General features: G+C 39.1%; 1 protein-coding gene across 2 annotated transcripts; it reads left to right on the forward strand.

Moving 5' to 3' along the window:
- The first annotated feature begins 35 nt into the window (after positions 1-35).
- clptm1 (CLPTM1 regulator of GABA type A receptor forward trafficking) lies at positions 36-13,178 on the forward strand. 2 transcript variants are annotated; one of them, XM_066678068.1, is made up of 14 exons: positions 36-153; positions 3,794-3,921; positions 5,004-5,127; positions 5,398-5,556; positions 5,714-5,831; positions 5,932-6,017; positions 8,166-8,286; positions 8,421-8,665; positions 8,765-8,858; positions 9,279-9,469; positions 9,581-9,676; positions 9,781-9,916; positions 10,634-10,801; positions 10,979-13,178. In XM_066678068.1, exons 1-14 carry the CDS (start codon positions 100-102, stop codon positions 11,158-11,160), a joined length of 1,902 nt encoding a protein of 633 aa, XP_066534165.1. In that variant the 5' UTR covers positions 36-99; the 3' UTR covers positions 11,161-13,178. The 2 variants fall into 2 exon arrangements, with proteins under 2 accessions (XP_066534165.1, XP_066534166.1); XM_066678069.1 differs by having other exon boundaries at positions 55-153; positions 3,797-3,921.
- Positions 13,179-14,251: the final 1,073 nt, after the last annotated feature.

The raw sequence follows: 14,251 nt of genomic DNA on the forward strand, positions 1-14,251 counted from the left end.
TGATGCTATGTTTTACTGACGTCGGATGACCCCCGATCTCGCGAGACCCGCGGCTTGTCCGATATCGCCGCATTACAGTGTGCGACAGAGACAGGTAAGATGGCGGCGCAGGAGAGCGAGGCAACCCTGCAGCAGAGCGTCAGTAACGGCGAGGTGAGGTTTTTCCACACGGTTTTGTCGCTGCCTTCCACCGGGTAGTAGCGCCCAGTGGGAGTACTAGGGAGAGAGATTTCCGCGGGCGGTGGTTCAGCGTGGAGCCGGGTCGCCGCTCAGACATTAACGTTCACTCACTTTAGTTTTAACGCTGGGCTTTAAACCGTCATTCAGCCGTCACCCGCTTCTCCGTACCTACATCGATGAGTGGATACACGCTCACACTTGTGCTGTCTTCACAGCTTCACTTAATGCCCGACTGAAACCGTTTATTTCATTGTCGGTGACGAGGACACGACGTTATTTTACGGTTGCTTCTCATTGGAACTCTCCGGTCCACCTTAAACGGCAAAGAGGAGAAGTGCGGGGCCAGTTAAGGTGGAACGGAATATTCGAATGAGAGTCTATTAACTTTTCGGATCAGCTTCGTTATATTTGGGAGGGTTATTTCGTGAGATATATATATTTAAAGCTGCACATTTAAATGTGGCGACTGTCAGAGACATAAAGCTCAGTTTTCAGTTATGAATTTTTTTTCCTTGTGACTTTCTAACTCTTAATTAGCGTTGAGACCCGCCTACGGTGAAATGGAATAACGCCAGCCAGAACTAAATATTCTTTAAGATGCTTTTGCAGGTAACATCTCGGTATAGATTACCTCGTCAACAAAGCAGTTAATCTCTCTTGTCACAGCCAGTCATTAACGTTGGAGCTTGATGGATTAACGTCATTTCACATAGCTCGTCGTCTTTTCTTCGTCTCGATACCTAAACATAGCTGGAAAATTGGCAACACTTTTATATTACACATGAACCGCTCGTTCTGTTGTCTTTTTCTCAGACTAAATTCAGGTGGTATTTGGCACAGTGATGTCGTGTCCTTTGTAACAGTCACGCAACCTCTTAATGTCTCTGACTGAAACTAAGAATTATATGAATCTGATGGTCTTGTCGGTGGCAATTCCAGTGATCATTCACTCAAGTCTTTTGTCTGCCAACCCTGAAGCAGCACGTGTTTAATCATTGACCCTCAGCTGGTGTCCACAGTCGACTTCCTTATTCATGTTTGTTTGGCAGGCCCACATAATGGGGGACATGATGAGTTTGCATGTTGCAGCCACAAACTAGTTTACTATCTTTTAAGATCAGATTCACATAAGTTCTGCCTTTCTTTTTAGTCTCTGTCCTCTACAAATGTATGACTTTATGCAGGTTGTGAAGGGTGCTGAAAAAGATTTTCAATGTGGTTAATTTACCCTCAAGTTTTTAATTCCTAAATTTCTAACCATCCAATTTTAGACTTCCTTCTGTGTGGTGGTGGCCATTTTCCCTCTCTGAGACCAATTCACTCTTTTGTCAGACTGACAATAAGGCAATGTCACATAACAGCCTGATATTCTGGAGGAGAGTGCAGACTGGCCAGATCTGTCCCATCAGCTGACAGACTAATAGGCACATTGAGCAGAAAGGTGGTCATTCTGCCCACCCAGAGAGTGAGGCTCTTTACGACTCACTGCTCATGAGCCCCTGAAATACTGTGAATTGATGAACTGATAAGGCACACATCTGCTCCTGTTCACAGAGTCTGAACCTCAATATTAAGTGTTTCATCTTTGAGATGATTTAATATCACAAAATACATTTTAGACAATCTTACTATCAGCCCTGTAATCAGATAAACATTCCACTTAGCATTTCTAGGAACAGCTCTAGGTAATAGGGACACAGGTTAAACATGTATCTCTATTTTTGGGTAATCACTATTTAATTTTATGACTGTATTGCATCAGTAAATAGCTGTGTATCATGGAAGCCCAGTGAATGCCAAAATACACTGATAGAATAAAATAGCTCACTGTTAGCTGCAGGAATTTGCGTTGGCCATCAAAATATTTATTTATTTATTTAAATATTGTTTCATCTTTTTAGTACCACTACCATTCTTGGTAATTTAAATTATATGATCACAATTGTTCATATTGTCTGTTGCGAACGTCATTGAGGTTCTCGTTAAGAGTCCTTGCCAGGACTTTGTATCAGGTCCAAACTTCTTTCAGCATTAGAACTTAAGAATAATTTGATGAGTTTACATTATTGTCCCTGTAGTTACTGAATAATATGTATTGATATTGTTTCGGCATTGTTAGCCTACGATTTTAAGGAGTTATTTGGTGTGAAATGTGTAATGTCGGCTTCAGTTGAGTAAAGAATCATCACACAATGATCACACTTCCTCATATTCACATCTGTGGCGTTGCTTCTGATTTATCCCATTGTGATGCTTAGCACGTGGTTGAAGTTTAATTTTGCTTCACAAACAGAAACATTTCATCATCTCTCTCGCAGTGATACACATTGTTCCTGATGTGAACAGGTGGGGTTTCCTTTCCCACAGGACATGCTACTGTTTGATTTCTTTAAATCCTTTACTGCCAACAGTCCCAGTTTTGCCTCTGAGAGATTGAAAGGGTATATAATTTGTTTTGTTTGCTGGTCAGAGATGATTAAGTATTGAGCATTTTTGGAAGTTATACCAGACTGAGCAATAGAGGTCAGCACAGGTCTGTTTTTTCCCCCTCCATCTGGTGAATTAGACCTGTGGCACAAATATTGATGTTCACACGTAAAATCAATTAGCAGGCAAGACTGTTTAATGCTGATGCTATAACGTGATTGAGATATATTTTACACACATTGATTGTTAAATACTTCAGATTTTGTTCCATCTTTAGTTGGACTTTCTGGCTTTACTAAGAGACAAGTTATTTTATTGTAACTTAGAGAAAGAGGATAGGCTCATTGAATATTTCAATGGTTAGTTGCATACATTTTTATTGTATGCAAATATTTAGTTGAACACAAGCATGCACGTCTCCCACATTTTGTAACTTATAAATTCATAGGTTTTTCTATAATGTTGCTGATCTGAGACCAGGTGGCTGATATCAGCAGTAACTGGACAGTGATTGAATCTGATCCTATTAAATATTTGAAGTAAATTGGAATGGCACACACTCTCACTGTCATGTTTTAGCTGTGCATTTTTTCCTGAGGGTCAAAAAATGTTATTACTAGACCTTTCTGCTAGATACATCATCTGAAGGGGTCTTAGATTTTTACCCAAAAATTCCTCTGATGTGGCACTGTTGTAAACATGTTTTGGGCATCTTTACATGACACCTAGTAATGATTACATATTTCTTTATTTACTTGAGTTACCCTTTTAACAAAATGTTTCATTAAGAAATATCTAATTTTAAAATATTGTGTTGGGGTTGTTTTTAACTCAAATTGTTAAATGAAATTTAGCATAATTTGACAATGTCCTTGATCTAAAGGGTTAAAAATTGATAACCACTAGATGTGAATGCCGTTAAACAACTAATAATGGTTTATTAGCATGCAAGGAAAGACTGGTAAGTATTCTGTCAACAGCAATGAAATTTCAGGGCATCAAAAGCAAATAAAAAATATATATGCCATTTATATACATGAGGTGTAGAGGAGTGTATTTGGCTGACAAGTCAAAATATGTGGTTAACATCTACTTATAATGCAACATACTAGTCTCATTAATTGTCCAGGTGAAAACTAAGTCTTTTGTCAGTGTTCAATCATTTTTATGTGCACTCTGCTTTAAGCAGGTAAACAGCAATGGCTCTGCAGCTTCTGGCCAGGTTGCTCAGACAGGTGCGCCTGCCCAAGACCCCCAGCAGCAGCAACAGCAACAGCCTAATGCCTGGCAAGTCATTAAAGGCGTTCTCTTCAGGTGAGTGCTTTAAATTTGCATTTAACAGCTAAATATTTAATATGTGTCATATTAGTAAATGTTTTTGGAGAATATTTTATATTTTTATATGGCCAGTTCTAAACAAATATAGCAAGGCATATCCCTGGATTTGTTCATTATCCGTGATATTGTATGACATGCTGGCATTGTAAACCTTCTGAATTTATCATAATTCCTTCAGGCCTGGTCTGCTGGTCAACACTCCTAACACTGTGGATTATCATGTTCATTTGTGTTCACAAGAGTTTAGGCTGACTAGAGATTAAGCCACTGGTCTCAGGAGGCACTTTTCAGGGCAGTAATTGATGTCGGAGGCTTGGTTAATGTTTCAGGTTGTTACAGCAGTATTAGTCCCAGAGGACTGACAGTCATAGAAATGTGTACATACATGCCACATTTGTATCTGAGCTATATTTGTCATTTTACATGAATTTGGCTATTGTTATTATCCTTAGTTAATGTATCATGGCAGTAATTGATTTAGGGCCAGTAAGAGATTGCCTACATTGCTGTTTTCTTATGTTATTCAGAGTGTGGTGCTATTTAAAGTTGTGTAATGTAAACAACACTTTTCCAGGTATAATATTCCCGATTAATACTGTAGGGGTGAAACCTGTTGGAACACATGCAATATTTTGTAGTAAATTGAAGTATTTATATAGCTGTATAGTGATATATTTTGTCGCTGCCCAATAGAAAAACACGTATCTTCAAAAATAGTACATTTACAAATCTTTTTAACATTCAGTGGAAGGCAGTGTAAAAGAAAGTTATTTTGGACAATTTCTATTGTTCCATTCATCATGAATTTTTCCACACATAATGAAGGACAGCTGCTGTGTTCAAATGAGGTAGTAAACTAAAAGTTGACAATACTAGAGATGCATGTTTTTTATTGGAAAGTGACAATTTGCATCATCTTATTTGCTAATTGGTTATGTTGTTAAGACCTGCCCTGTCTAATGTTGGCAATTGCCTGATGTGCTTTTTTAGAGGATTTTTGTCCTGCATGTATATAGAGCATGTACTCTGTTGCAATATTTTGGTTGTATATTATCCAGGATCTTCATCATATGGGCCATCAGCAGCTGGTTCCGCAGAGGCCCGTCAACTCCTGACCCCAGCACCCCTGCAGGTGCTCCCCGAGTGCCCAGCCGCAACCTTTTCCCCAAGGACACCCTTATGGTATTGAATACTAAAATAGTGCCATTTATCTAATACACCTAAAAACACATTCTTCTATTACACTTGATTTCTAAATAAAAAGCAGGAGTAAAAAGAAGTGTAAAATCTATTAGAATTTTACACTTTAAAGAGATGTTTGTGTACACAGAGAGACTATTGTCATGCCGCCTTGCTTGCCAAATCACCGGAGGACAGTAGGAGTTATGTTTATGAAACAGACAGATGTTTGATTATGACACAACTAATGTTTGTGACCTTCTTTATTTCTAGGATCTTCATGTGTATATCTCTGAAAATGAGATATTTTCAGACTTCAACAACACAGAAGCCCTGATCTGGTTCCAGAGGGACCTGGTCTATGGAGACTGGGCCACAGGAGAGGCAGGGGATGGCTGTTATGAGCATTACCAGGAACTGGACACGCCTGAGGTAAAATTTAGACACTAATTGGCACTCCTAGACTAGTTGAAATTATATTTCACTGTATACTATAAATACAGCTGGGTGATGACATCATACAGTGGTTTCAGCTTTTAAATGTACAGTCAAAGCAGATAAATCTAATTTCTCTGGGTTTCTGGTTTAGAGTGTACAACAGAACAACTCTCTTTACATCCATGTGTACTTCACCAAGAGCAGCTTCCACCCAGACCCTAAACGCAAAGGCCAGTATCGTAGACTGGCCACTGTCCACACCAGTCGAAGTAAGTCAGCCCAGCCAGAGGTCATATTTAATTTTTGTAGTGGCATGCACATATGTTTAGTGGTGCTTATTCTGATTGTTTCTGTGAACGTCTGTGACAGTGCTGAACAAGTTCAAGCGCAGGAAGTTCCTCAAGACCAAGAACCTACTAACAGGAGAAACAGAGGCTGATCCTGAGATGATTAAGGTTTGTCCTGTTAACTTCTTTAGCATGAAACCTTTAGTCATGTAAATGATTAGGAAACTGACATTTAATCGACAAAAACAAATTTCACATTTAAGAGAACGATTTGCAAACAATGTATGTGATCAAAAGCAAACATTCTCAAGTAATACGACAGCAGATTGAGATAATTGCAGAAGCAAAAGTTAGGTAGACAGTGTTTGATAGACAGGAATAAGTAGCTTAATATGCAAAAGCCTCCTCTCAAAATGTTTTTGACAGTTATACAGGTGATGATCATAGAATTAGAATATCATGAAAAAGTTAATTTATTTCAGCAATTCAGTTTAAAAAGTGAAACTTGTATATTATGCTAATTTATTACACACAGATATATTTCAAGTGTTTATTTCTTTTAATTTGACGATTATAACTGACAACTAATGAAAACCTGAAGTTCAATATCTCAGAAAATTAGAATATGACTTAAGACCAAAAAAACAAAAAGGATTTTTAGAAATGATTGCCAACTGAAAAGTGTGAACATCAAAAGTATGAGCATGTACAGCACTCAATACTTAGTTGGGGCTACTTTTGCCTGAATTACTGTAGCAATGCTGCGTGGCATGGAGTTGATCAGTCTGTGGCACTGCTCAGGTGTTATATGAGAGCCCTTGATGCTCTGATAGTGGCCTTCAGCTTTTCTGCAAGGTTGGGTCTGTCATATTACATCTTCCTCTTCACAATACTCCATAGATTTTCTATGGGCTTAAGGTCAGGCGAGTTTGCTGGCCAATTAAGAACAGGGAATCCATGGTCCTTAAACCAGGTACTGGTAGCTTTGGCACTGTGTGCAGGTGCCAAGTCCTGTTGGAAAATGAAATCTGCATTTCCATAACGTTGGTCAGCAGCAGGAAGCATGAAGTGCTCTAAAACGTCCTGGTAGATGTCTGTGTTGACCTTGGACCTCAGAAAACACAGTTGACCAACATCAGCAGATGACATAACACCCAAAACCATCACTGACTGTGGAAACTTTACACTGGACCTTAAGCAACGTGGATTCAGTGCCTCTCCTCTCTTCCTCCAGATTCTGGGACATTGATTTCCAAAGGAAATACATTTACTTTCACCAGAGAACATAACTTTGGAAGTGAGACGCTTCTGACACTGTCTCTTGTTCAATAGTGGCTTGACACAAGGAATGCGATGCTGAAACCCATGTCTTGCATACGTCTGTGTGGTGGTGGTTCTTGAAGCACTGACTCCAGCTGCAGTCCAGTCTTTGTGAATCTCCCCCACTTTTTTGAATGGGTTTTATTTCACAATCCTCTCCAGGGTGTGGTTATCCCTATTGCCTGTAAACATTTTTATCTTTTCCTTCCCTTCATCTCTCTATTAATGAGCTTGGACACAGAGCTCTGTGAACAGCCAGCCTCTTTAGCAATGACATTCTGTGTCTTGTGTAAGGTGTCAATGGTTGTCTTTTGGACAACTGTCAAGTCAGCAGTCTTCCCCATGATTGTGTAGCCTACAGAACTAGACTGAGAGACCATTTAAAGGCCTTTGTGGGTGTTTTGAGTTAATTAGCTGATTAGTGTGTGGCACCAGGTGTCTTCAATATTGAACTTTTCACAATATTCAAATTTTCTGAGATACTGAATTTGGGGTTTTCATTAGTTGTCAGTTAATCATCAAATTAAAAGAAATAAACACTTGAAATACATCAGTCTGTGTGTAATGAATGAGTATACAAGTTTCACTTTTTGAATGAAATTACTGAAATAAATCAACTTTTTCATTATATTCTAATTTTATGACCAGCACCTGTAGAAATTAAGATGTATGCAAAATATGGGGGCAGCCGTGGCCTAATGGTTAGAGAAGCGAGCTTGTCTATAAGGTTTCTGGTTCTGGCACTTTTAACTAGCAGGAAATTGGGGGTTGGGTGGCTGATTGCGCAATGCTGTCTCAACATCCATGACTCAAGTGCCCTTGAGCAAGGCACCTAAGCCCCAACTGCTCTCTGGGGGCTTGGGATGGCTGCCCACTACTCCATGTGTTAAATCAATAGGAAATATTTAGTTTTACATTGTTCTGTGACAGTAAAAAGCTTGCATTATTAAGAAGTGAAAAGTAGATTGAGTGTGTTTCTCTATTTTATGTTCACAGAGGGCAGAGAGTCATGGTCCTGTGGAGATCATTTCACACTGGCATCCCAACCTAACCATCAACATGGTGGATGATCATACAGCTTGGGTAAAAGGCTCGGTGCCCCCACCCCTGGACCAACGTGAGTACACTCAGTCCTAAAGCAGCTAACATTATTTTACTTTTTCTTTGTAAGTTAAGCATGTATATTCCTTATAATGCAATGTTTTGTCCTCATTTAACTCTGTGTTTTCTCAATTTCTGTCTTTCTCTCAGATGTGAAATTTGATGCCGTGAGTGGCGATTACTATCCCATTGTTTACTTCAATGACTATTGGAATCTACAGAAAGATTACTACCCTATAAACGAAACGCTGAAGAAGCTTCCTCTGAGACTCACCTACTGCCCTCTTTCTCTGTGGCGCTGGCAGCTGTATGCTGCCCAAAACGCCCGCTCACCCTGGAACTTCTTGAGCGAGGACACATACGACCAATCTGATGAGGATCAAGACTCTGTTAAGGTCTTAAGTTTTGTCTGTGATTCCAGCTGCTTTAGTTTTGGTCATGCTGTACCATTTGCGATGGATGGATGGATGGATAAGGAATGTCTTTTTCAATAGGTGGCGTTGCTGGAGACCAACCCTTATCTGCTTGGCCTGACCATTGTTGTGTCCATTGTCCACAGCATCTTTGAGTTTTTGGCGTTCAAGAACGGTGAGTTCACTGGGCAGACATGCATTTCTTGAGCATGTACAGGGTGTTTCAGAAGTAGGAGAAAAGTATAGAAATGGCCATATAACATACTGTGATCCAATTTTTGTCACACGGGGGGGACGACACCTGCTAGGACATTGTTTCTGCTCTGTCTAATATTGGATCACACACTTTTATATGGATATTTCCTTACTTTTCTGTTACCTCACTTTTGTGACACCCAGTGTATGTCTGTGTAACAGGTAATAAATGTTTGTGTTTAATGTTTATTTTAAACTATACATTTTTAATCCTCTCCTTTATTGTAGCTATTGTAAGGTATTTATAGTATAATCATATGTCCCTTATTATAATTTACTTTGCATTGTGCATTTGTCATGTTTTGTCATTTTTAAGTATACTTTATAAATCTGTTCTCAGATATTCAGTTCTGGAACAGCCGCCAGTCCCTGGAGGGGTTATCAGTGCGCTCCATAATATTTGGGGTGTTCCAGTCACTGGTTGTTCTCCTCTACATCTTGGACAATGAGACCAACTTTGTGGTGCAAGTCAGCGTTTTTATTGGCCTGCTCATTGACTTCTGGAAGATTACCAAAGTCATGGATGTCAGAGTGAGTAAGACCATTCTATGAATTAATGCTAACTTCTATAAAAAGAAATAGTTCAGGTCATCACCAAAATGTCCTTAACCATATGCCTTGAATTCTTTTGTATCTTCTTAGCTGGATAGAGAGAATAAGATTGCAGGAATACTTCCACGGTTGATATTCAAAGACAAGTCCACATATGTTGAATCCTCAACCAAAATCTATGACGATGTGAGTATGCACACAAATGGAGACATTGGATTGAAGCCCTTGCTGTATGAAAGACTGTATGAAAGTCATTTGAGAATCCTCATTTCTGTCTGCTTTTTAACTAGATGGCCTTTAAGTACCTGTCCTGGCTGCTGTACCCACTCTTTGGGTGCTATGCTGTTTACAGTTTAATCTATGTAGAGCACAAAGGCTGGTACTCATGGGTGCTCAGCATGCTCTATGGGTTTTTGTTAACCTTTGGTAAGTGCATATTTACTTCTTATTTACAGCTAAATACTTAACAGATTAGGGCTTAACAGATGTTGATTTTCAAGTGGATGTTCAAACTCGGCTTTAAAATTACAATGTGTTTTGTAAGGCACCTCAACTTTGTTTATACAAAATTGCTTGCATAAAGAGATATTAAATGGGGGTTCCTGAGTGGTTCAGCGGTTTTGGCATTTGCCTTGGATTTCGCAGTATCATATCCAGGTGATGCCTCAGCTATCCGAGGCTTGAAGTCCTTGACAGTTGTCCAAAACAGTTGGCCTCACACACTGGGTGGGTAGGACAGTCCCTCTCCCCTTAGCACTGCACATATTGCTAGCTAACTCAGGTGCTGGATGATGTGACAGGTCTGGACAGTTTGAGTTCACCTCAGATATGCTAAACTGTTCAGTGGCATTGCTGCAGTGGCAGTTGGGGTGGGGGGGAAGCAATGGGTTGGCCTTACGTGTCTCAGAGGAAGCATGTGTTCGCCTCAAGGGACAGAAGTGGAGACAACTTGTAACTTGCCTAAATTAAGATAATATTATTTAAAGGTGTTGACAATATATTAAATCTAAGCCATTATAATCTTCAAGTCTTCAGCTATTTTTCAACTACCTCCTGGAGGGGGAAACTGTCATGAAAGTATTTTTTTTTCTGTGTGATTAGGACTTGTGTGCAGTCTTTTAAATCGACAATTCCTTTTTGCAGGTTTCATCACCATGACGCCACAGCTCTTCATCAACTACAAGATGAAGTCAGTGGCACATCTTCCATGGAGAATGCTAACTTATAAGGCACTAAACACATTCATAGATGACTTATTTGCCTTTGTGATCAAAATGCCCATGATGTACAGAATAGGATGTCTTCGAGATGGTGAGTGTTTACTTTTGAGTACTTCAACATTTTTTTTTTTTTTTGCAGAAAAATGTATGTCTAAATGAACTAATAAACTAGTGCAAATATTCAAAATTCAGTTAAAGTTCTCTTCCTCTGTAATTCTTGGGTTTCTGTTTATTTCTTTAAAAGAAACTTAATTTTATTCCTCAACAGATGTAGTGTTCTTCATCTACTTATATCAGAGGTGGATCTATCGAGTGGATCCCAATCGCGTCAATGAGTTTGGCACAAGTGGAATGGACCAGAGTAAGGAAAACTCAGCCGAGGCACCAGTGGGAGACACAGCAACCGCGGCCATCACAGATAAACCAGAGGAGGAGAAGAAAAATGATTAACCTATTATACACCCACTTCCCCCTCCCTGTTGTCTACAGAAGATGCATTGACACATCTTCAAGGCTGAGTTTATGTCTAATTGTCAGGGAAGGGAACTGGAAATGGTATTCTGTAAAGGACACAGCGAGAAAATTTCAGTTCAATTTTCCTCTTTTTTTGTATGGGATCTGCAGAAACAAAAAAAAATCTCATGTAATGTAGACATTAATATTTTTCAATATCCCATATTTTGCGGTAAAGGTGAAGTAAAAAAAAATGTGATGTACTGTATTGTATATTTTTGGGTTGGTTAACACTAATACTTTGAAGGTTTAGGTAATGAGCAATTAAGCAAGTCAGTCAGTCCCATTGGAAATGTATGGGCTGTCACAGTACATATCTCCATATTTTTACAAACAAGAAGGAGGCAAAAAAAGCCAAGTGCAAGCTTGTTTTTCCTCTGTGGATTGCTTCTACTTTTTCATTCCATGCTGTGTGAACCAGAGTGGGTGAGTAGTGTTAGAGGATGCAGAGCACCTTCCATAGAGAGAGAGGGGAGAGCGAGGATGCAGTTGCTAAACCTCTGCTAAGACCACCCACAAGACTGAATCCACATTTTTTTTTTTTTTTTTTTTTTTTTTTTTTTTTAAACTTTTAAATGGTTGGTGTTCCAAACTTGAACAACAAAAACAGCCTTGTAGGTATTAATATGATATATTAATATAATTAATAATGGTGATTTATGATAATACCACTTGTTTTTCAGCCTCAGATTTTTTTTATGTCCTAAAACTGTACAATCTCAGCTTGTAAAATTTTATTGTGCTGATGTCAAACTGTCTAGCAATAGCTAAAAAAAAAGAAAAAGAAAAAAAAGAACCAGTCTTCTGGCCAGGGCCCTTGGATTTTCTTCATTTTTCCCCACCCCTTGCCATGGCTACATTCACACTCCAACACAGCAGCATTATTTCATGTCAAGTAAAGCTGCAGGTCTGTTGTATGCAAGACATGGGCAGTGCCTGTGGGACAAAGGGCCCGGCATCTTGCTGTTCATCCCCCCCCCCTTCCCTGAATTGATTTGGCTTTTATTTTGGTACATTAAAACCTGGTCACTTATGTTTCTAGTAAAATGTAAGTGCAGTTAAAAGAATGAATGCAAAGGTTGATTTATTTGCTTACATTTATCTGTTTTTAGTTTTAATAGTTTCAGTACTGAACTTTTCATTAAGTTTCACCTCAAAATGTATAATGAGACATGGAAATGGCCAACAGTGGAAGAGAATACCTTAATAAAACACTAATTTCATAGTGTAGGCCAAATACTACAATGAACAGTTTAGTCTAGTCTGCCGCTGTCGTATTAAAATATAGCTGCCAGACACTAGGGGGCGTGCAAGAATCCTCAATCAACAGGAGCTAATGGATCTAAGCGGTTAAAATATTAATTTTGTCTGTTTTTAACGTTCAAGCAAGAAAATTATTTTAATAGTGGTAATTTACAAAACTTAAAAACATTTACTGTTCCTGCAAATTAGTGGGTTGCTATGTTTTACTTTTAAGGGGAAAAAGCTTCTAAACTGTCAGCATTCTAGACATTGAGCAACGTTCATAACTATTTGTACTAATCTGAAGTGAATCTCTGAGCCATCAAGTGTTTTAGAAGACTGACTCCTATCACCATTATTTTGAGCACCACTAATTTGCATCATGTGGTATCTACATGCAATTAATAATGTAGACGTTGGCAATTAAATGTTGAAAAAGCAGACATTTCTCTTATTAGACTAACGGAGAATAATTATAGAAGTTTAAAAGATTCGCTTAAAAAAATCGAATTTTCTGCCGGGCTTATATTGTTAAGACACTGAGTGCTTTGATATTAAATGCTTCCTGTCACAAAACCTAGAGTACAATACAAAGAAGGCGCTGTGTACAAAGAATATGCAGTGTATTAAGGCACAAAATATTTGTAGTGCAGCATCAGCCCACCCGGAAACACTGGGTGCAGGGCAGGAACACACTCTGGACAAGGCGCCAGTCCAACTATTAGTGTGAGCGGACTGTTGCATTAAAAGTGATTGTGAGTGAAACAACCCTGGAACTGGTTTGTGACTCATTCTAACAACAGCTTTGCAACCACCTGGGGTATCGTCGTAACAGTTGAGTCATCACACTTACCCTGTGTCCAAAATAGCAGCCAATTCATTATTCACTACATAGTGTACTGTTATAAGGAACTAAAATCAGGAAGGTAGTAAACATTTTCAGACATGCAGGGTTTTTTTTTAACCAAACAATGCAGTGGATTATGGGTCTGCTCTGATGGACTGTACACTACTTTTTGCATTGTATTTAGGGATTATTTGAGTGCACTAATAGTTCATAGTTCCCTATGTTTTCTGACATTACTATAAAATGGTGAAACCCCAAAATTGTGCACTATATAGTTAATAGGGCACAGTTTCAGACACAGGAATAATGGATGGTTCATCCAGATTTTTCCATCATAGCCAATAATCCCATTTTGGTTTAATAGCTGAATAATCCATTATTAAATGTGTGTTATGTTTGTGATTTATGCATTATTTGTAGTTCTAGATCACAGAAAACACTGATTCTTCTCAGTTATTTATTGCATAGGGTTTAATATAAAGAATGCCATTCCACTGCTGCACAGTTCAGTTCTGGGGGGACTTAATATCCCTAATTCAAAAAGTGAAACTCATAGATACATTACAAACAGAGTGATCTATTTCAAGTGTTTATTTCTTTTAATGTTTTTGGTTATGGCTTAGGGGAGTCACGGTGGCGCAGCAGGTAGTGTTGCAGTCACACAGCTCCAGGGACCTGGAGGTTGTGGGTTCAAGTCCCGCTTTGGGTGACTGTCTGTGAGGAGTTTGGTGTGTTGTCCCTGTGTCTGTGTGGGTTTCCTCCCACAGTCCAAAAACACACGTTGGTAGGTGGATTGGCCACTCCAAAGTGTCCATAGGTGTGAGTGTGTGTGTGTGTGTTGCCCTGTGAAAGACTGGCGCTCCCTCCAGGGTGTATTCCTGCCTTACCCCCAATGATTCCAGGTAGGCTCTGGATCTCACCGGAGGCTCACCATGACCC

The sequence above is a fragment of the Hoplias malabaricus genome, chromosome 1, assembly GCF_029633855.1.
Source record: "Hoplias malabaricus isolate fHopMal1 chromosome 1, fHopMal1.hap1, whole genome shotgun sequence".
Classification (NCBI taxonomy): domain Eukaryota; kingdom Metazoa; phylum Chordata; class Actinopteri; order Characiformes; family Erythrinidae; genus Hoplias; species Hoplias malabaricus.